The sequence below is a fragment of the Ahaetulla prasina genome, chromosome 1 (assembly GCF_028640845.1).
Source record: "Ahaetulla prasina isolate Xishuangbanna chromosome 1, ASM2864084v1, whole genome shotgun sequence".
Classification (NCBI taxonomy): Eukaryota; Metazoa; Chordata; class Lepidosauria; order Squamata; family Colubridae; genus Ahaetulla; species Ahaetulla prasina.
Genome location: NC_080539.1, coordinates 163,789,588 through 163,812,980, shown reverse-complemented (window position 1 = coordinate 163,812,980; position 23,393 = coordinate 163,789,588). Strand labels below are relative to the sequence as shown.

The window sequence follows — 23,393 nt, the reverse complement described above, 5'->3', positions numbered from 1 at the left end:
ATTAATACATAAAAATAAACACCAGCAGTACTTTATAATATATAATTTACTTCCTCAATTATCCTAATTTTCTTGCAAGAAGAACTCCATTAGCTTTATTATATTTGTTAACTGTTAATGTATAAACATATCAAATTATTGTAGCAATTGGCAGAATGATGGTTGGTCTGAGCCTGTATAATAATCATATTCCCCCCAAAAAATTATTTTATCATTTAAACTAAAGCAAGTGGCAACAACCTCAAATCTTGTATTTTGTTAAAGAAACAGCCAAGTAGAACTGTTTTTTTTTTAAATCAAAATGACTAGGTGCAAAAGAAAAGAAAATTATATGAGGAATAGCAAACTTGTAAAATCTCTCAGAAATACAGGGCCTTTTTTTACTGATGCACCAGTTTAGTTACCCTTTCCAATTATTATTTTTTATTGAATGCATCGTCTCTGTTTAAAATTTAAGATGCACATCTTTTTTCTGTTCTTACTTTTATTGTATTTTAATAGCTCTAAATGCATTTAATTGTTTTTATTACATATTTCTCAGAAAGGCCTTTTCATATGGAAAAAAGCATATAAATCCCTGCAAAGAAGGCAGCAGTAAGTAGCTCCACAAAGTCTCTCAGCTGCAGCAAAAGTTTTTAGTAGTATATTTTCTTCCACATAACATGCGACATTATAATCATAGATTCTAGAGCAGGCATTTGAAAATCTTTGCCTATCATGACAAACCTTCTCTTGCAATATGCAGAGAGGGCACAAAACGACTTGAGTAGGTCAAGCTTTGATTTATTGAATAATTAAGAACTGCCTGGATTCACGCAACATGCTAGGTGTAACTCATATCATCCACACCCGTGATGGCGAATCTTTGATGTGCCTGCGTGCTGGAAATGGCACGCGAAATTATCCTGAGAGGTATGTGAGGCCCTGCTGGTCTTTGCGTGCGCGGGAACGCTGATACCCGGAAGAACAGCAGTCCATCGCGCATGTGCAAGCTGGCACCTGAATACTCAGATACCGGCATGGAAGCGCACCCAACGAACAGCTGGCCATCTTGCATGCACATAATGTCAACCCAGAAGGCTGGGTGCCGGCCTGTGATGGAACGCCGCTCTTCCAGGTCCTGCCACTCCCGCGTGCTCAACGGCCAGTTGACCGGTGCGCATGCAATCACAGAAGCACAGAATAGGAGCCAGCGAGGCTAAGCATTCTTTGTGGGATGGTTTCATGTGCTGCTTCCGGCATGCATGCCATAGGTTCGCCGACACTGATCCACACTGTAGCTTGTTGCAAAGTGAGTAACTATTGAAAGTTAGTTTACAATGGCTGGGAGAATGATAATGGGTTCCTAAACTTTCTGCCCCATAGATGTTTCTCAATATGCAGGTCAATATGAAGAATGAATGGGAGTTCTTAAGTGCTAAAGAAAACTACTGCTATCATGAAATATATATAAAAAAAGAAGAAACACATTACTATTTTCAGACTACCTGCTAATTATAATAAGTTTCTTAATTTCTATTTTAAATTGTACATTGTATTGTTATTTTTTACTGCTGCCTGTACACCGCCCTGAGTCCTTCGGGAGAAGGGCGGTATAAAAATCAAATAAATAAATAAAATAAATAAATAATAAATACCTCAATGTACTAAACACATTAAAATAAAACATAAAACCCTAGCTGTTCTCGTGTCAATAGGAAGTTATTTCTGATACCATGTAGGCTGAAAGTTGCACCTCACAGATACAACACTTTCATTATTTCTAAATCAGAAATGATACTAATTATATCATCTGTCTTCATTATAAAAACCAAACAAAACTTCACAGAGAACTGCCATTTAGTCAATTAACAGGTAATGACCCATAATACAAAGAAGATTGAAATTTGGAATTATATTCATGTTCCGTCTGCCTTCCCTGGCTCCCCTCAATTTTGTTCCTTCAGTGAGTGGGAAGAACAGTCTCGTCACTAATTCTTTTCCATTAATGGCTTCTCACAACCCTCGGGAGCTGATCCAAAAACCAGGATAACTCAAATGAGAACAAAATTGACTTTTAAAAAGATCATTCAGTCCAGTGATGTAAACAGCTTCCTAAATCAATCTGCCACACTGGCAGGAATTAACTTGGCAGCAGAACAAAAATTGCACATGGAAAAGATTGGCATTTTGAGCCGCATACCGTATTTGATGCCCACGCGTACAGCACCATACTTATTTACATGCTTAGAGTCTGCATACTCAATTTAGGTTTATCCCCCTATGACAGCGAAACTAACAGCAAATATCTTGTACTGAAATCTGACTTTTGTGCAAGCTGTTTTCTCACTAATCCTGGAGCAATTAAAATAAATTACTTCAATGAATAGAACCAGAGCCAAGGACATATTTAAAGTAACTTCAAATCTCCATGGAAAAATTGCTAGACATCCTTCATTCCTGCTCCTTCCTCTGTCACAGACTCAAAGGAGAACTAATTCCTAGGGAGACAAGCACTTGGGCATGCACATGTGAACCAGTGGTGGGTTTCCAATATTCTTCCTACTGGTTCGCCGTGCGCACGCTTGCTTCAGTGTGTGCACTTGGCCTTCCATGCATGCACTTTGCTTGTGCGTGTCTTCTGTGCATGCACCTGGCCTTGAAAACATGCCTAAATAGGCCTAAATAGGACGTCATAGAGCAGTTGCTGCTACCAGTTCGCCCAAATCAGTACGAACCGGCACAATACCACCTCTGATGTGAACACAAAGCACCTACACAAACCTTCAGTCAAAATCTGGAGAAATTTGGAAAGCATTAACTGCAAACCTGATATATACATACATACATACATACATACATACATACATACATACATACATATATATATGTAGGTCTTTGGTTGTTCGGGTTTTCTCCCGTGTAAAATTGGAAGTGTCTTGGCGACGTTTCGACAAAGTCTCATTCGTCATCTTCAGGCTTCAGCTTCGTGCTTCTGGGAGCAATGTGTGATCGCAGCTGTTTCTTCCTTTTAATTGCTAGTGGGGGTTTGAACTGATTGGGTAGGAGCTTGGCTGTGCTCTGATTGGATGGGGTTTTTTTGTGCTTTGATTGGATGGGGGTGTGTCCTGTTTGGGTGGGGGCTTGGTTGTGCTCAGTTTAGTCTGTGTTGCAGGGGGACTTGAGCTGGTGAGCTGCATAGCTGTTGTTTGGCTTTGTGGTTGTGCTACATCTTCATAGTGGGTGTCAGTCTGCTGCATGTATGGATTGGAGGGGTTTGAAATGGCTGATGTTGCAGCTGCAGTCTGGCTTCTGGTCCTTGGTCGTGCTTCATGATCAGTGTGGGTTTGGGTCTGCTTTCTGGGTGGATGTGCAGTGGTGACATCCTGTGTGGACCTCGTGAGTGTGGGTCTGGTGTCATTCCTCGTGTTAGGGACTCGTTTGTCAATAAGGGCGGGTTTCCAAATGGCTGGTAGGCGGGAGGTATCATCTCGTTTGTTCATGCTGTGTGGGCGTTTTTCTATCTCAATGGCTTCTCTGATTATTCTGTTGTTAAAGTGTTCAGTTTTGGCGATAGTTCTGGTCTTTTTAAAGTCAATATCATGTCCTGTGACTTTAAAGTGTTGGACCAGGGAAGAAGTTGGTTCCTCTTTTTTGACTGAGTTCTTGTGTTCTTCAATGCGTGCACTTATTCTTCTGTTGGTTTGTCCAATGTATGTGGTGGGGCAGGCGGTGCATGGGATTTCATATACTCCTTGATTTTCTAACTCAATTTTGTCTTTGGGGTTTCTTAGGATGGTGGATATTTTTTGGTTTGTGCAGAATGCTGTCTTGATGTTGTGTTTGTGGAGGATCTTGCTGATTCTGTCTGTGGTGCCTTTTATATATGAGATGAGGTCTGTGCCGTTTTCTTGTTCTCTGTCTTGGATTTTAGTAGGGGTTCTTTTTGGATTAGCTTGGTAATCTTATTTGTTTGGAATCCATTGGATGTTAGTACGTTAGTGAGAGTGTCTAGTTCGGTTTTTAGGTGTTGTTTATCAGCTAAGCATTTTGTTCTGGAGATGAGTGTCTTGGCTACGGAGTTGATCTGTGCTGGGTGGTGGTGTGAGAGTGCGTGCAGATAGCGGTTTGTGTGTGTTTTCTTCTGGTAGATGGTGTGTCCAAGGGAGCCATTGGGTTTCCTGTAGACTAAGACATCCAGGAAGGAAAGTTGGTTGTTAACTTCTGTTTCCATGGTGAACTGTATTTTGGGGTGTAGGCTATTGAGGTGTGTGAGGAAGTTGTCAAGTTTTTCTTTCCCGTGTGGCCAGATTATGAAGGTGTCGTCTACATATCTGAGCCAGAGTTTGGGTTTGTGATCAGATTTTTCTAGAGCTTGGGTTTCAAAGTGTTCCATGTAGAGATTGGCAATGACAGGTGAGAGGGGTGATCCCATGGGTGCTCCTTCTACTTGTTTGTATTTTTGTCCATTATAGATGAAGTATGTGTTGGATAGGCAGTGGTTGGTCAGATCTAGGATGTGCTTGTGGGAGTTATATTTGTTTTGGATAGCTGTCAAACGAGATGATACCTCATGAACAAACGAGATGATACCTCCCGCCTACCAGCCATTTGGAAACCCGCCCTTATTGACAAACGAGTCCCTAACACGAGGAATGACACCAGACCCACACTCACGAGGTCCACACAGGATGTCACCACTGCACATCCACCCAGAAAGCAGACCCAAACCCACACTGATCATGAAGCACGACCAAGGACCAGAAGCCAGACTGCAGCTGCAACATCAGCCATTTCAAACCCCTCCAATCCATACATGCAGCAGACTGACACCCACTATGAAGATGTAGCACGACCACAAAGCCAAACAACAGCTATGCAGCTCACCAGCTCAAATCCCCCTGCAACACAGACTAAACTGAGCACAACCAAGCCCCCACCCAAACAGGACACACCCCCATCCAATCAGAGCACAAAAAAACCCCATCCAATCAGAGCACAGCCAAGCTCCCACCCAATCAGTTCAAACCCCCACTAGCAGTTAAAAGGAAGAAACAGCTGCGATCACACATTGCTCCCAGAAGCACGAAGCTGAAGCCTGAAGATGACGAATGAGACTTTGTCGAAACGTCGCCAAGACACTTCCAATTTTACACGGGAGAAAACCCGAACAACCAAAGACCTACATACAAACACCCATGAAAACCTCAGAAAATATATATATTTGTTTTCTGAGGTTTTCGCGGGTGTTTGTATGTATCAAATTAAATATATATATATATATTTAATTTGAATTTATATCCCGCCCTTTTCCGAAGACTCAGGGTGGCTTACACAGTGTTAAGCAATAGTCTTCATCCATTTGTTTATTATATACAAAGTCAACTTTTATTGCCCCCAACAATCTGGGTCCTCATTTTACCTGCCTTATAAAGGATGGAAGGCTGAGTCAACCTTGGGCCTGGTGGGACTTGAACTTGCAGTAATTGCAAGCAGCTGTGTTAATAACAGACAGATTTAGTCTGCTGAGCCACCAGAAGCTAAAACATTTTTAGGCTAAAACATTCCTTAAATCAACCCATTTCTTCGTATCCTTTTATTTTAGAGTGCATTTAAAAGAAATCCTATGGATTTAAATGTGATTTCCTTCAAATGGTATTATCAACCTGCCTGGACAAACCTTGTCAGCAAACACAAACCACGCTGACACAAATGATAGCCAGGGTGGATTAATGCTTTATTGCTGCTGTAAATTAGATCCAAGGAAACACAGAGTTCAAACAGTTCAAAGTCAGCGCTGAGAGCATCCACCTCTCAGTGCATTTTATAGAGCCGCACCGCCCCTCCCATCATGCCCCGACAATCAGATGGGCTTTCCTCAGCTGTGAAGCATTTTCAACCCAACCGCTGTTTCTCTGTACGGCCCTGTGATGGCATCAATCATTCCTTTCTCCGATATGCTCCATTCCTTTCTTCCGGCTTCCCGGGTGCCTACACCACAACCCCGTGAAATGACACCCCACTCTACATCTGCCATTTCAGCAGCCTCCATTTCTCCTTCCCTTCCCTGCAGTGTTGAGCTAGACGATGGGCTCGACAGGCATCCTGGCCATGTTGTGATGTTAAACCCATTTCAATGCAATAGTTCCACTGACTCCTCATTAAAGACGACACATTTAAAACGAAGAGTAGCAGAGATGAAAGCTGCAGCAAGAATGTTTCTCCCAAGTACGCGGCTAGACAGGCAGTCTAAATTTGCTTACAGTTGCGGCTTTTGATATGTCTTTTTTTTAAAAAAAAAATATTTCCAAGATTCTGTGTGTCTGTTTTACCATGATTGTAATAGTAATTCAAACTCATAATACAAAAATAACTGTGATGTATTATTGACCTATTTTTTATTAATGTTTGAAGAATTATAATTTCATTAAAATGAGCAAGATTAAGAAACAAATCAACCTCATTTGAGGCACAAAGTACCTGATTCAAATTATTCTACTTTGGACACATCATGTGAAGAACGAATTCTCTGGAGAAGACAGCCAGCAACATGGTGGTTGGGCTCAGAGTGGGAATTAGTGCTGCTGAAAAGACCTGAAAAATCAGGTTAAAAACAGAATGTCATGGAGCAAATCTATGCGGTCACTATGAGTCAACATAGACTTGATGGCACATAATCAACCAATCATCAATCAAATAAATAAATACTTCCCCAAATCTATTAAGAACTGTCAGGTATACCAAAATTGAAGGTCAAGCATGATGAAATATCCACTCTTTGCTCTGATGGTCAGTTGCAGCTACATAGCTACTTTCCTTTTATTTTCACCAATAAATTATACTATTGGCTATGATCATTATGTCAGTGGCCCTGAGTTCCACAGTTTAATACACCTTATCAGTAAAACATAATAATGCAGACTACCAATTTCATCTCCTTACCACACACACTGAACAAATACATTATGTTTCTGTTCTTTTCTTGAAGTTTTGTTTCAAGGCATAAAACGTGTGCCTCTAGGAATAATTATTTTGTTTTGCACGATAGCCCTTCTATTGTAGATGCACCTGTGGAATATTAAAAAAATTTTTTTTCTGAAGTAATATAGCTAGAATGCACTTTTGTTTATATATATGGATTTCTCTGCTTATTTCAAATGCTTGGACTAAAGAAAAAAATGAGGTAAATGATTCCCCCCCCCCCCGTTTTGATAAAACTTTGAAATGTCTTTATCTCTCAAAAGGCATTTTCTTTACCACTTCACCACTATAAAAGTGAATTAAAGAAACCCTTAATGGAGAAGGGCAAGAGTTCACTTCTTGCTCTACACAGTATAATAAAAAAAGAAAATAATGATTTTGTACAGAGGACTAAAATGCTTTTCTGTGAAGTGTCTCAGGATTGCCTCTATATAATCATATATTGGTGGTTTGAGGGAAAATGCTATAAGTGTCAGCAATACACAAATGCAAATAGTATTATATTGTTACTAGATCAACTGTAAGAAGATATGTGCGATACATATCTATATCAGTGGTGAAATCTAAGCTGGTTTACTACCGGTTTGCTGGCTGCACATGTGCACTGCGTGCACACATGCACACCACGCACCAAATGCAAGGTGCAAGCACACGCGCAGTGCACACCAAAAGGAGGTGTGTGATCAGCTGTGGCGTGCGATTTTTTTTTACTTTTAAAAGCATTTTTTTTACAACCTATTCAGCTGAATAGGTTGTAAAAAAAATGCTTTTAAAAGTTTTTTTTAAAAAGGCTCTTATGATCGTGTGGCTCAGCTGTGATCATCAGAGCCTTTTTTTTTAACCTTTTAAAAGCATTTTTTAAAAGAAGCAGCAAGTGGGCGACCGGGCACTGGGTGGGCACGGGTGGGGGGGAGAGGGATTTTTTCTCTGAACCACCTGCCACCATCTCTACCAGATCGGCCGATCCAGTCTGAACCGGGAGCATTTCACCCCTGATCTATATCTTTTGTATCAGTGTGACCCTCTTAGAAGTGGCTGAACTACTGCTCCCAGCATTCTTCAGCATGTTGACTTCGGGCTGCTGGGAATTGTAGTTCAGCAATATCTGAAAAACTAGAGGTTCCTAATCTCTCTTTTATATGAACCTTTCAACTTCAGCTTTGGAAATTCTTGCTGCCAAACTTTCCACCTCTTATTGAGCTTTCCTCATACCACCATTTTAAAAGACATGTAGTGTATTTAAATTGTTGCTTCCAATAATAAAACCCGTTAAAAGTTCCAATTAACTTCTCAGTAGTGTGATGCCTCAAATATGATATCCTTCTGGGATGCCTGGCAGAAAAAGGGTTAGAATATATTAAGATACCTCCCCAATCCTTCCTCAGAGATTCGTTACAAAAGATAAAGCTGGCAGAATCACATTCAGCCCCATGATATTAGACTATAGCATTCCTCAGAGTTTGTCCCTTATGTTATTGAAAATTTACCTGAAACAACTGGGCAAGCTCATCAGGAGATACAGAATACATTGCCATAAACATATGGATTATGTGTGCCCTTGCTTATCTTTTTCAGCTGCTACTATTAGAGAAGGCATGGATGGGCCGCAATGGGCCCAATGTGAATTAATAAAATAAGGTTTAAATATGGAGAAACCAAGAATGTGCCCCATCAGTACACTAACTTTGGAAGTAATTTCCAACTTTTGTATGTGTGGGGGAGGAGGGATAATGTCCCCAAAACAAGCTCATAGTCTAAGGATGCTTAGCATAAATTACTATCTTGATAGATGGAAGAAATTAGCTTCATGGCTATCGTTGCTCTCATATGTGATGTGTCTTTTATAATTACTTATTTAGAAAAAGCAACAGCAGTTGAACTATATTTCTTTTCCTTCCCCAAGAAGAATAAAAGGCTACCATTTAATTACTGAAGAGGAACAATATTATTATTTTTTCCTTTTAAAAAATGTATCCTCTCAAGACTAATTATAAATCACAAGAGGATGGTCTATGTAAACAACTGTTTTTTTAAAAATTCCTAATGTTGCCTTTGATGTACTAAATTATTTTCTTTTTCTACATAAGGGTATTCCTGAGATATGACCTGAAATATAATTCTGCTTGCATGAATGACTTCTGATATGAAGCAAGAACAAGCAAAAATACTAAGCAAGAGGCACTGTTGGACAATCAGAAAGACCAGATTGGGACATCTCCTGGAGAAAATTTTTCTCTTTGGTTGCTAAGAAGCAGCACTGACTTGAAGGCATATAATCAATCACTAAGCAATAGGAAACAAAGGATGTTGCAAGAGGAAATCATTGCAAAATCAGAACTTAAGTACAGGATAAGTACCATATTTTTTGGAGTATAAGACGCACTGGAGTACAAGAAGCAGCTTAGCTTTTGGGGGACGAAAATAGGAAAAAAAATCTGCCTACCAGGTGTTCATCTGGTTAGCGTCCTTAGTCTGGTCAGCTTCAGCACATTAATTTGCTGGTTTTTTATCCCCTGCTTGGGGATTAAAAAACAGCTTTTAAGGCACAGCTGAGAGGAAGCAGCGGTAAGAAAAGCAGGCAAAGGGGGGGGAGAGATCACTTCACTCTCTAGCGCCTAGTTCAGGCTGGAAAAAAGCTTCTAAAGAACAGCTGAGAGTCGGAGGCAGCAAGCAAAGCTAGTGCCTCATTAAAGCACAGCGGAGAGCCGAGGGAGCAGGCAAAGCTGGGAAGATAGCTTCACTCGCCAGCACTTCTTTAGCGCCTCGTTAGGGCTGAAAAAAAGCTTCGAAAAAACTACATTTGGAGTATAAGAGTATACATTTATATAAGACAAATTTTAAGCCTCTTTTGGGAGGGGGAAGGTGTGTCTTATACTCTGAAAAATAGGATAGCTAAAAATTTAGTGCTCACAAGAATACACATACATTTTTGATACCCTTCTCAGGACACCGAAGATTTACAGAAACAAGACCTTGGCATTGATCTTTTACACTAGTCAATTCATTTAGATAGTCAATTCATTTAGATCTAGTCAATTCATTTAGATCTAAGTGCCAAAGCCCACTGCAACTACATCGCAAAAAAAGCTCTAAGAGTTGTAAACCTAATCTTGCGTAGTTTCTTCTCCAAAAACACTACACTACTAACCAGAGCATATAAAACATTTGTTAGACCAATTCTTGAATACAGCTCAACTGTCTGGAACCCATACCACATCTCTGACATCAATACAATTGAACATGTCCAGAAATATTTTACAAGAAGAGTTCTCCACTCCTCTGAATACAACAAAATACCTTATGCCACCAGACTTGAAATCCTGGGTTTAGAAAATTTAGAACTATGCCGTCTTCGGCATGACTTGAGTTTAACTCATAGAATCATCTATTACAATGTCCTTCCTGTCGAAGACTACTTCAGCTTCAATTGCAACAATACATGAGCACACAATAGATTTAAGCTTAATGTTAACCGCTCCAATCTTGATTGCAGAAAATACGAGTTCACTAACAGAGTTGTTAATGCTTGGATACACTACCTGACTCTGTGGTCTCTTCCCCAAATCCCCACAGCTTCAACCAAAAACTGTCTACCATTGACCTCACCCCATTCCTAAGAGGTCTGTAAGGGGCGTGCATAGGAGCATAAGAGTGCCTACCATTCCTGTCCTATTGTTTTCTTTCATTATATCCAATTAATATAGTTATTACATACTCATACTTATATATATGCTTATATATTGTATAGTTATTTCATGTTTACGCTTATATATACTGTGTATCTCATACTTACGCTTATATATACTGGGTGACAAAATAAATAAATAAATAAATAAATAAATATAAATATAAACCAATCACTCCATAGCCTATGTGTGCCATCAAGTTGTTTTCGACTCCTACCCACCGCATAGATATACTTCAAGATGATCTATCTACTATTTATTATTTACTATTTATCTATTCTTTCAAGTCTCCTTTGCCACAATGGGTCCATTCAACTTGCTGCTCGTTGTCACCTGTGTCGCCTCACTTGTGGGGTCCCGCAGGGGTCGATTCTCTTGCCCCTCCTGTTCAACATCTATATGAAGCCGCTGGGTGAGATCATCAGTGGCTTCGGTGTGAGGTATCAGCTTTACACTGATGATACTCAGCTGTATTTTTCCACACCGGGCCACCCCAACGAAGCCATCGAAGTGCTGTCCCGGTGCCTGGAAGCCGTACGGGTCTGGATGGGGAGAAACAGGCTCAAGCTCAATCCCTCCAAGACAGAGTGGCTGTGGATGCCGGCATCCCGGTACAGTCAGCTGAGTCCTCGGCTGACTGTCGGGGGCCAGTCATTGGCCCCGATGGAGAGGGTGCGCAACCTGGGCGTCCTCCTGGATGAACGGCTGTCTTTGGAAGATCATGTGACGGCCGTCTCCAGGAGAGCTCTTTACCAGGTTCGCCTGGTTCGCCAGTTGCGCCCCTTTCTAGACCGGGATGCCCTATGCATGGTCACTCACGCCCTCGTGACGTCTCGTCTGGATTACTGCAATGCTCTCTACATGGGGCTCCCCTTGAAGGGCATCCGGAGGCTGCAGTTAGTTCAGAATGCGGCTGCGCGGGTGATAGAGGGAGCCCCTCGTGGCACCCACGTGACACCTCTCCTGCGCAGACTGCACTGGCTGCCTGTGGCTTGCTGGGTGCGCTTCAAGGTGCTGGTAACTATCTTTAAAGTGCTCCATGGCATTGGGCCGGGTTATCTACGGGACCGCCTGCTGCTAACAAATACCTCTCACCGACCCGTGCGCTCTCACAGAGAGGGACTCCTCAGGGTGCCGTCGGCTAGGCAGTGCCGTCTGGCGACACCCAGGGGAAGGGCCTTCTCTGTGGGGGCCCCCACCCTCTGGAACGAACTCCCCCCAGGACTTCGTCAACTCCCGGACCTCCGAACCTTCCGCCGCGAGCTTAAAACACATCTATTTGTCTGCGCAGGGCTGGACTAGGTCTTTTAAATTTAGATTTTAAATGGGTTTTATTATACATATTGTTTTAATTATCGGGCTATATTTAATAAGTTTTTTAACGTACATTTTATCTTGTATTTATATGTATTTTATCTGCCTGTGAACCGCCCTGAGTCCCTAGGGAGATAGGGCGGTATACAAATTTGAATAAACTAAACTAAACTAAACTAACCTTCCTCTCTTTGAGAATAAGGGGGACACCCTTTGAGAGCTGTATGTAATGAAATTTCATTTTAATGTATGGCGATTAGTGTACATTCAAAGTGACAATAAAGTTATTCTAAGTTCTTTCCTTCTAGCTTTCCCAGTATTACAGCCTCTTCCAGGGACTCTTTGGCTAATGTATCTGAAGTTGGATATAATCTGAGCCTGGTCATTTGTGCCTCAAGTGAGATTCATTCAATAACCTATTGGTATCCTGGTTGTCCAGCATATTTTCCATTGTCTTCTCCAATATAAAAGTCCAGCATTGTTAACAGTCTTTCTTTTTTACCCTGCTCCTTTAAAGTCCAACTTTGTTTGCATAGAATGTCATAGAATAGGGCTGTGATGGCGAACCTATGGCATGTGGTTTAGGCACTTGGTCCGGAAAACATTAGCCATCACTGGAATAGGGAATAACATGACCCACATGATTCTGGTCTTTGTAGGTATATGAAGGCCATGTCTGAGTGCTAGTCTATGATATATTTCCTCTCCACAGCTATATAGCAATTTTAATTCTGTTAAATGATGGATCGAATGCATGAAATGCTCTATCACAAAGGATTCAAAATGATATAAAAAGGCAAAAAGTGACACAAGACAATGTAGGTCAATTTCAAATTGTACTTGATCACAAAATTTCTTACAAAATATCTTCTGTATTAATGCCTGGAGCATAAAATGCTAATTATCATATGAAAGGGCTGTCTGGGACAATTAATTGATATAATTTGGTCACTGATCTGCACTGAAGCCAAGAACTGTTCTTGCTTTTATATCAGTGAAGGTGAACATTTTAGACACCGAGTGCCCAAACTGCACGTGTGTACATGGCCAAACTAAAAGGCGTGCACACACATGTGTGTGCATGCATGGACATATGCACGCATGTGTGGACATGCACACACATGCGTGACATACAGGGACATGCACAGGCATGCACGGATGCGCAGCAGAGAGCCGAAGGTCAGCAGGAGATCCCAACACAGGCAGCGCAGTAAGATCTTTTTCTTTTGTGAGCTTCTGTTCACTGTTTGCAGGGAAACAGAAGCTCACGAAAAACGCCACAGAGATCTGACCTGGGGCGACGGCACGCATGCCAGCAGAGAGGGCTCTGCATGCCCCCTCTGGCATGCGTGCCATAGGTTCACCATCATGGCTATATATAGTATTTCTTGACTATGAAAGCAACAGGTTGTTTTTGTCATGTTCTGAGTAGCAAACAGTGTGGTCTTCTGACTTCAAGTGCCTAATTCCAGTACATTTCAGTTTAATGATGCCTAAGATGTCAACATGTATTTATTTCATTTCATCTTTATTATTTATTTATTTATTTGTTTGCTTGTTTGTTTGTTTGTCAAACACAACAGTATATGTAAGTATAAGCATGAAATAACCATACGAAGTGGATACAGTCAAAGGGAACATTAGGACAGGAACGGTAGGCACGCTTGTGCTCTTATGCGTGTCCCTTACAGATCTCTTAGGAATGGGGTGAGGTCAGTAGTAGACAGTCTTTGGTTAAAGCTTTGGGGATTTTGGGAAGAGACCACAGAGTCAGTAGTGCATTCCAGGCATTAACAACTCTATTACTGAAGTCATATTTTCTACAATCAAGATTGGAGCGGTTCACATTAAGTTTAAATCTATTGTTTGCTCGTGTATTGTTGCGACTGAAGCTGAAGTAGTCTTTGACAGGAAGGACATTGTAGCAGATGATTTTATGACTTATACTCAGGTCATGCCAAAGGCGATGGAGTTCTAAATTTTCTAAACCCAGGATTTCAAATCTGGTGGCATAAGGTATTTTGTGGTGAACAGAGGAGTGGAGAACTCTTCTTGTGAAATATTTCTGGACATGCTCAATTGTATTAATGTCCAAAATGAGGTGTGGGTTCGAGCTGTATTCGAGAATTGGTCTATAAGCATCAGCCAATTGTTTGAGGGATCATTCGTTTCCAGTGATTTATGCCTGACTGGTACAAACTGTTAGGGCAGGCATGCTCTTTGCTCCCCTTGATTAATCCCCTCGACTTTCAGTACCTAGGAAATGCATTTTAGCAATAGCAATAGCATTTAGGCTTATAAACCGCCGCATAGTGCTTTATAGAATTCTCTGGGCAGTTTACAATGTTAAGCAGTATTTACATTATTTACATATTGCCCCCAACAATCTGGGTCCTAATTTAGTGATCTTGGAAGGATGGAAGGCTGAGTCAAACTTGAGGCCCGCCAGGATTGAACTCTAGGGTGCGAGCAGAGTTTGCCTGCAATACTGCACCTTAACCACTGTGCCATCAGGTTCCTCCTCCACCTTCTGTATAATGTGGTATGCCCTCTGGAATGAGCCCTCTCCCCCAAGACCCATATGGTTTTATTCTAATGGTAGAAGGCCTTGAAAACCTGGGGTAAGACACTGGGGTAAGATGAAACTCCCTTGTTTGTGATGCTTTATACTTTGTGATGTTGTCTGGTCCTCTTGCCATTACTTTGTAGCTATTAATCTAATTTTTTTAAGTCTAATTTATTGTATTTTGTTGTTTATGTTGCTCTTTATTTTTATAATCTGCTCAAAGTGTTGGAGTTGGGTTGGGTATCACTGAAATGGAATAAAATAACATTTATATTTATCTTATAGGAGAAATGTCTTGACATTTGGAACAATTAATCAGTGGATTAATTGCCTTGCCTTCAGAAGTTATGGATGCTCTATCACTGGAGGTTTTTAAGAAGAGATTGGACAGTCATTTGTCTGAAATCATACAGGGTCTCCTGCTTGATCAGGGGGTTGCCCTAGAAGACCTCCAAGGCTCCTTGTCTGTTATTCTGTTAAATCTGTCACTGTGGTGAACTTTCTCGTGTTTATGCTTCTTACATGCCGTGTTCCATGTAATTTTGTCTTTGCAGCATCAGATTTTCTTTTCCTACATATCAACGTCAGTATCTGTCTCCAATATTTTCCTATATTGCTTCTGTCCAATACAGTTGGCTGCTTGCTTTAACTGGGCAACTGGAATGACTTTCACAGCTTGGGTGACCCTACCGAAGTTATACACTTTTGGTAAACATTCCCAGCATTCTCTGCTCATCCAGACTCTCTCCCCTGCCAAGATGAGGCAGAACAGCAGGGTGTTGTTGGGTGGTAGAGTATGTGGAGAGAATAAAAGTAGAATACAATAAAAACCTAACACATAATAAAAATCACATATTGCAGCACTCAGATTCCAAAGGCATTTTGGAAAAGCCAAGTTTTTGTAAGTTGCCAGAAGAGGTGTGAAATTGGGAGCCACCCTTAGGAGCAAGGTTTTCCAAAGGAGAAAATATCCCAGACAGGGATGTCACTTTTGATCTTTTCTTATCATACATATTGACAAATGAGTCTTCAACTAATATTCTCTTTTTTTGGGACTGGGACAGCAGAATGTTTCTGAGATAGCTAGTCTTGTAAACTTTCAGGCTTTAAGATTTACAGAGCGTTATGGCCAATAGCCAATACTGTTCCCACAGCAGCAGTGTTGTATGGCATTAGAGATTGTTCAATAAATGCAAGGACCTCTGTATTTTGCATCAGTTGAAGTCTGAAGGGCAGCCTCTTGTAAAGTGAATTACAGTACAGGGAGAGAGGGGTTTTAAGAGGGTCAATGACAACTCCATCTAACTTGAGTTCTCTGAGCAATTTTCTATCCATCCAGACAATGACAGTCTTCAAATTAACGGTTAGGATAATACTACATCTTTCATTAGATTCAAATAAGAAACACAGGTAGCCCTCAGTTAAGGAAATGGTTTGAACTGAAGTTAGAATGGCACTGAATGAGCAAACCTATGGCCAGTCCTCAAAGCTGGGGTCACCATAACATCCCTGAGGTCACATGATTTATGATTTATACCAGCTTGTCAACTGGTGCACAATTACGAAGGTTGCAGCGTCCTGCAAGTCATGTGATTGGCATTTGCAGCCTTCCCTGCCAGCTTCCAACAAACAGCCTTCCCTGCCAGAAAATTGAAGGCCCAGACATATGATGTTGTGCATAATGACCATGTGTGATTCGCTTAATGACTGCAACCAGAATTGCTGTTGTAAGTCAGAGCGACTATAGGATTTTTCATTTTATTTTATGACTGTATTGCTTAATGACAGATTTCCTATACTCAGTTATGATTGTTAACCAAGGTCTACCTATACATAATAGGATATCATTAGCAGAGCAGATGGGCTCTTTCAGCACCTTTGTAAAGATGTTGAACAGGACATGGTAGAAGACTAAATGTTGGTTTCTCCTATAATGCACTGCTTTGATCTCTTGCCCCTATAATTACTGACTGGATTTGCCCATTTAGGAAGGAGTAGAACCACTATAATATCGTGTCTCCCAACCTTCATAAACAGCCCAAGAGCTGCCAAGAGATGGATGAGGATGGCTGTTGTCAGGGTTCCAAGTAATATACCCATAGCAAACAAGTCTCCACCCGAATTCTGCCAGAGGTCATTCATGAGGATGACCGACAGAATTTCTATTCTATGCCCATGTATATTTCATTCCATATACACTGCCACACGTCTGCATATAATCTTTTAGAGTTGTTCGCAAGTGATGCCCCACCACGGTTTCTTCAACCAACAGCAATGAATCTGATAAGAAGATAAACAGGCATCTCCTTCATGGAATAATCCTTCTGATTATTCCTACTCCCTCCTCAAGTGTTGCGGTGCGGACAGTAACTTGTATGAAGCATCAGATTTCCTTCCTGACATTTTAACCAGCCAAGAGGACAAAGGTCAGGTCCACAAGTGGCAAAGTTAAAAACCTTGTCTACTTCTTCTGGATGCACAGGATCAAAAACATCACAGGATGCTACCTCTGACATCTCAGTGGACCTTGTCTATCCAGCTGCCAAAGTGGATCCATAAAAGCAAGCAATTTGATCCATAAAAGGATCAGCCAGTTAATCACAACTTGCCATCCAGACTACCTCTTCCAAATGGGGAATTCAGCTCTAAATGGTGCAGTTGGTTGGCATTCCTCAGCTGCAATAAAGCAAAGAAGTAATTTTGCTTTACTGCCACAAAGTTGGCTTCAATTTGAGCTCATGGTCATATCTAATCATGCATGCTTCTTATCCTCCACCAACAATGCCCCAGGCATCTCTTTACCCTCTTGATCATCCAGAACTCCTCAGAGATTTGGCAGGACCAGAGAGGATGCTCAGGGGCAATCTCTCCCTAGTGCTACCTTTGCTTCTTATTCCAGAAGCTAACAAAGCATTCAACTGAACCGCTCTTTTGTTGGCAGCTTGTCAACTAGCTACATCACAGTTTCAGTTATTTAAATTAATCCCCACCTCTGGAGATTTTATGTAACACACACACACACACACACACACACACACACACACACACACACACAAATACCAAAAAGAAAATATGGTGAGCTAATAATATAGCAAGATCCTGCAATTCATTGGGTCAGAAATGTGAATGTAGCCAGCTTGTTGTGCTTCAAGATATGAGGAATCAAATAAAATTTGTTTGTGATAGAAATGTTGGAATTTAAAATGGCAATACGCATATAGGATTGGTTTGCAGGTAACATGGATACTGGAGGGTCTGTTTAACAAGGAATTTTTAAGAAGTACATTTAAATTATTTCAGTTGCTGAAATAGGTAAGAAGCAAAGAGGTTCTAATCGCTGATCCTGTCTGCAAAGCTCTGGAGAGCCACCTGTATTCCTCTTTTTATGCCCTCTCTATATACATTTATTATTATTTACAATAGATAGTTTACATGCATTAAACAAACATTGGGTCTAGCTGTCTCCCACAGTGCTTTCCTTCCCATTTATGCAAAGATACGTGAATTTAGATAATTTTTTATTTAAAAAAAAGGCAAGCAAACTTTCCTACCTGCCCCATTTCTATTCAACAGACAAAGCTATTCCCACCAGAGAGAGGATCCCATGTAGCTGAATACAGCTGAAACCTACTGGATGGAGCAACTGAAAACAAAAAGAAGTACAAAGGAATACTTCTGCTCTACTTTATTTGTACGGCTTTATTTGACAGATTCTCCATCTTTCCACATCAGTGAATATTCAGGGCAGCTAATAAAATTTAAAAAAATTACCCAAACTGTTAAAAACATTGATAAAATTTTACAGTTACATGAGTAACAAAAATATTTAGCAAAAGAGTTTCTAAGACACTCCAACTGTTGTAAATGTACACTGGTTGTGAAACACCCAAATGGTGATAGTATAACTGTGGGACACCACAACAGTTGTGAAGGGAAGGACTGATCACGAAGCTGTTGTTTTTTTTACACTCATGCAACTTCAAATGATTGCTAAACAAGGCAGTTGGTAAGCAAGGAGTACCTGTACACCACTCAACTCAGAGGGTTCTTGAAGAGGATTATATATTGTATCCAAAAATTCTTCCATACAAACAACACATACACACAATATGTCCATTTTCCTTTCCAGCAATAGCAATAGCACTTAGACTTATCTATCGCTTTACAGTGCTTTACAGAGTCAGCATATTGCCTCCAACAATTTGGGTCCTCATTTTACCCATGAGGATGGAAGGATGGAAGGCTGAGTCAACCATGAGCCTGGTGAGATTTCAATTGCCAAACTGCAGGCAGCTGGCAGGCAGCAGAAGTAGCCTGCAGTACTGCACTCTAACCACTGTACCACGGAGATATTTTTGGTTGGTAAAATGAAATGTGAGTTTTCTGGGTCTTTTGGAGGAGAGACTTACAGGGTTACTGGGAATATACTGTGTATCAAATATTAACAATTAGTCTCTAGTTTTTCTGTTGGAAAAATGAGTTACTCTCACAACACAAATGTAAACTTCATTTGGGACAGATATTTAATGTAATGGAAAAGAACTGTGTTGCTAAGGATGATGCTCATCAAGGCAAAAGAGACAAACAGTTGAACATATCTGAAGGAACCACCAGTTTGATTTTAGCATTTCATACAAGTGTTTAATTAATAATTTCTAAGCCTACTGTCTGTGAACTATTGCACTTCCTCATAGTTTTTATAAAATGCTTTAAGCAATGTCCTTAAAATTATTCAGCTGATTAAATAATTCCTTAGAGCAACCGATTAGTCTAATTTCAGTGGGAATTAAAACATAATTTCATCTAATGTTGTTATCTAATACTGGGATAAATTAAACTTAAAATAGAGACCCAAAATGATAGAAACTTAAAAATCTATCTCTACAGCACCTGAAAGATTTTGTGGCCCAATATTCTATAGGCCTCAATGACATTAAACCTGATATTATTTCTTAATCTCTCTAGATTTCAGGCAACTACAGAAAACAAGGAACACTGGGCTTAATTTTCCATGTAGTTACTTACAGTAACAGTAACGGAAGGGACCTTGGAGGTCATTTAGTCCAACCCCCTGCTCACACAGGAGATCTGTACTAGGGATTTGAATCGCTGAACTGCCGACTTTTCTGATCGACAATGAAGGCAGAATTTGTTTTTAGGAGCATAAATTGTATTTCAACTCACATGCAGCTGTTTTTACTTTACCTATAGCATTTTCTAATGGTGGTGGTACAGAAATACTGAGCATGACTGAGAAATAACTTTTAAGCATTTCATAAAGGAGAGAAATAGTTCACAGATATTCCAATAATTGCATCAATACAATTCTAATTTCTTAATATATGTAACAGGAAAATATTATTAAAATAAGGTAGCAAGGCTAAACATTTAAATACCTAACATATCTAAAGATACTCCACACAATCACTATCAACTATAAGAAACCAATTAAATTTTCAACTGATGTATATTCTGATAATAAAAATATTTAAAGCAAATCAGAATAACATTTCAAGAAAATTAGATGAATAAAAAAAGCTTAATTTCCACTTTTGCGTGGAAAAACATTGACCTGTTGCAAATGGGATATCCAGTTAATTCTTTTGTTTTGGGCTGAAAGAAATATTCTATAGAAATGGCTTATGACAAAAATATTTGAGTGCATTCTAGTGGAGATCCTACAGGAATACAACTCATCTGATCGAAACATAATTAGGAAAAACAAAATGTGCAATTTTAAACCAGTTCCCTAATTATGTATAATAGCAATAGCACTTATATACCGCTTCATAGTGCTTTACAGCCCTCTCTAAGCAGTTTACAGAGTCAGCATATAGCCCCCAACAATCTGGGTCCTCATTTCCTCGGAAGGATGGAAGGCTGAATCAACCTTGAGCCTGGTGAGATTCGATCTGCCAAACTGCTGGCAGCCAGTGATCAGCAGAAGTATATTGCAGTACTGCACTCTAACCACTGTGCCACCACGGCTCATCATAAACATCAGTATCCTACATTTTGACTGGCAAGACGTATTCTTTTATTTGAGAAATTGCAAACCAGTTTTATTATCCTGAAGTAGATTGTCAAATGGTAAAATAGGGAAGCTTGCTTTTCTATATGAGATTGGGGAATAATAACTGAAAGACACTGAAAACAATTAAGAAACTTCCTTATAATGTATACTGGCATTCACTCCAAATAAGGGAGAAAATTTCTAAAAACTAGCATACAAACATTTTTGTTTGTATACTTAAACCATAACTGTCCCGTTTTGTTGAGTACATGCAGTCAGCCACATACAAATCTGAAATTAATCAGATCTGAAAAATGCAAAGTATCTAGGTGGGATATTAAACTACTCTCTTTATGAATGCAAGATAATTTATATTAAGGTTTTCATTCTAAACAGAGCCCAGTTGTGAAACTGAAGATTTCTTCTTATTTAACTAGATTATAAATGTACTTGTTTGATGTTAGATCTGACAAGTGCAATTATAGCTTCAAAGTACATGCTTTTGAGGAAAGGAAATGAATCCTCCAATAAATAAATAAATATATAAATTACTTTTGTTTTTCAGGCATTAGTTATATGAATTCTTCAATCTCTCCTTACTATTCAATGAGGGAGAATAAATCCGATGGGGATGACTATAAACTGGGAACCATTGCCTGCACTACAATTTATGACCATAGATAAAGCTAAAATTGTCATCGGTAAATGTGAATATTGGCTCCTTTTCACTGCATGGGATACACACCTTCTAGGAAAAGAGTTCCTCTTTGATTCTAGGTATGAATTGGAAGGATGAAAACATCTGTGTTAGACCTTCCTACCGAAAGGGCTCATCTTATTTTAATAAGTTTAGCCCAGGACATACAGGAGAGGAACATTAGCTTAAAACGGTTCCAGAACATGGATATTAAATATTAGCATTTCTGTCAATTTTTAAAGAACCATCTCCAGAAAAAAAATGGAATTATTCTGATGCTCAGAAATAGTTTCCATGAATTATATATTAGCATATGAATTTTGTCAGCAAGGCATTTTAATATATGAAAAATCCTCTCTTATTAACTGTTGAGATAGTTTTTCAACCTTATTAATTTTCCTGGCCTACACCTAGAACGTTGATCCATCTGGGACAGAGCAAAGGGTGACCCCACACACACACACACACACACACACACACACACACACACTGCAGAGCGCACAGATCTGATTTGGTTTCGCCCATTTGCTGATTCCTTGCCCTCTTGATTTTCCAGAATCAATCCAAACAAGATTGGATGCACACCTAATTCTTTGCACCAGGGGACTTTCCCATCCTGCTGCTGTTAGGCTAACATCAACTCGAAGAATCTGATAGTTTCACATAGGTTCATTTCAACTATGCTTTGTAATATACCCTCTTTGAATGGCAAAACCCACGGGATGTCCGTATTATTTTTTTCAGGCTGATTAATCTATCCAATAGCCAAAGCTGACTGGAACATCAACCTAATTCTTCTAAACGTTAAAGGAAGAAAAATTCTGACACTTCATATGAAACGGCATAACTCAAAAAGCCCAACAACAGCCAGAAAGATGGTGGTGTGACTTATAAGAAAGTGCTTCTCAAGAGAAATAAAAGAAAATCCACGATAAAGAGCAACAGCAGTCTCATGTGCCTTAATATATGAATCTCTACTTATTTGAGATACTTTGGAAAGTGTCATTCAGTTCCAAAACAAGCACATTTCCCCCCTCTGTCTTCTTGGAAGAGCCAGTTTATCATCTTTAATTCATGAAAAGCTACCTCAGATACAAGGCAGGAAAACAGATGCTGTAGTGCTGGTGCAAGACTGTCAACATGATAGACGCTTTAATTGGCAGGACTTCCTCTTGTTCCGGCTGCTGGCAGAACTTCAATATTACTATCTTATTACCCTCCACAAAGTGGACACATCCTTGAAGGTACCGATTTCCAAAAATATGAAGAGTTTGGGCTGACTTACCTTTTGGATGCCATGGATCTGTAAACTCGTATTTCCCCACACCAACAGTCCGTAGCATCTGCACCCCATTTGTGTTGTCCTGATTGCCCGTCGGGTTAGGAGGAAGCTGAGGAGCAGCCTGCCCATTGGTGGCTGGAACACTATTAGGTAGGGCAGCTGAAGGCAAAGCAGGTGGTGGTGGAGGCAGGATAGGACAAGTCATGTGACCATTCCCTACTGCCCCATGGCCTGGGTGAGTCACCTGACCAACCCCAGTCATAGAAGACATAGTAATGGGTTGACTGTTTGTGTACAAAGGCTGGCTTTGCAGATTCACAACCATGTTACTGAGAGGCCGTGAAGGCTGCTGCGGAAGCTGGTAATGAGCTGGCATTAATGGAAGCTGGGGGGTAACATGTGGAGGGAGTGAGGGTGTGACTCCAATGACAGGGGCTTGGACGTTGACTGCTGGGCTGAAGGTCGGTGGCTGATTCATCCCATAAGAATGAGTTATAAGAGTTGGTTGGCTACCTGCTGCAACTGTTGTAACCCATGGAGCTGTACCTGGAAAAAGGAAAGCTAGCAATAAGAACAATTTTTGCAAAAGGTCAGTCCCCAAAATAGCTCCCTCTGAAAATGCGATTCTGTTGTGTCTGTCCCCTTCTCTCTCATAACGAGAGGGATGGACTGACATCAGTCCAAAATGGTAAGTGCAAAGCAGTAAATGCTATAATATGGCAGGAAAGCATCAGCGTTAAAAATCCTGATCAACGTGCAAGACAGTATGTTTACAGTTTTCTGTAATGTTCTGCTTCCAAGAAAATTAACCTCTTTCTCCAATGTGTTTTTGTGGCTCCCTGACAAACACTCAGTGTGTGTAATAACCATGTTCC

General features: G+C 40.3%; 1 protein-coding gene across 6 annotated transcripts in view; it reads right to left on the bottom strand.

Moving 5' to 3' along the window:
• KLHL29 (kelch like family member 29) overlaps positions 1–23,393 on the bottom strand; it is a 490,936-nt gene that overhangs the window by 164,180 nt on the left and 303,363 nt on the right. For all 6 annotated transcript variants that reach the window (XM_058179678.1, XM_058179658.1, XM_058179633.1 and 3 more), the window contains one exon: positions 22,522–23,064. In XM_058179678.1, the coding sequence (XP_058035661.1) occupies positions 22,522–23,064 (543 nt within the window). The remainder of the gene's footprint in view (positions 1–22,521; positions 23,065–23,393) is intronic.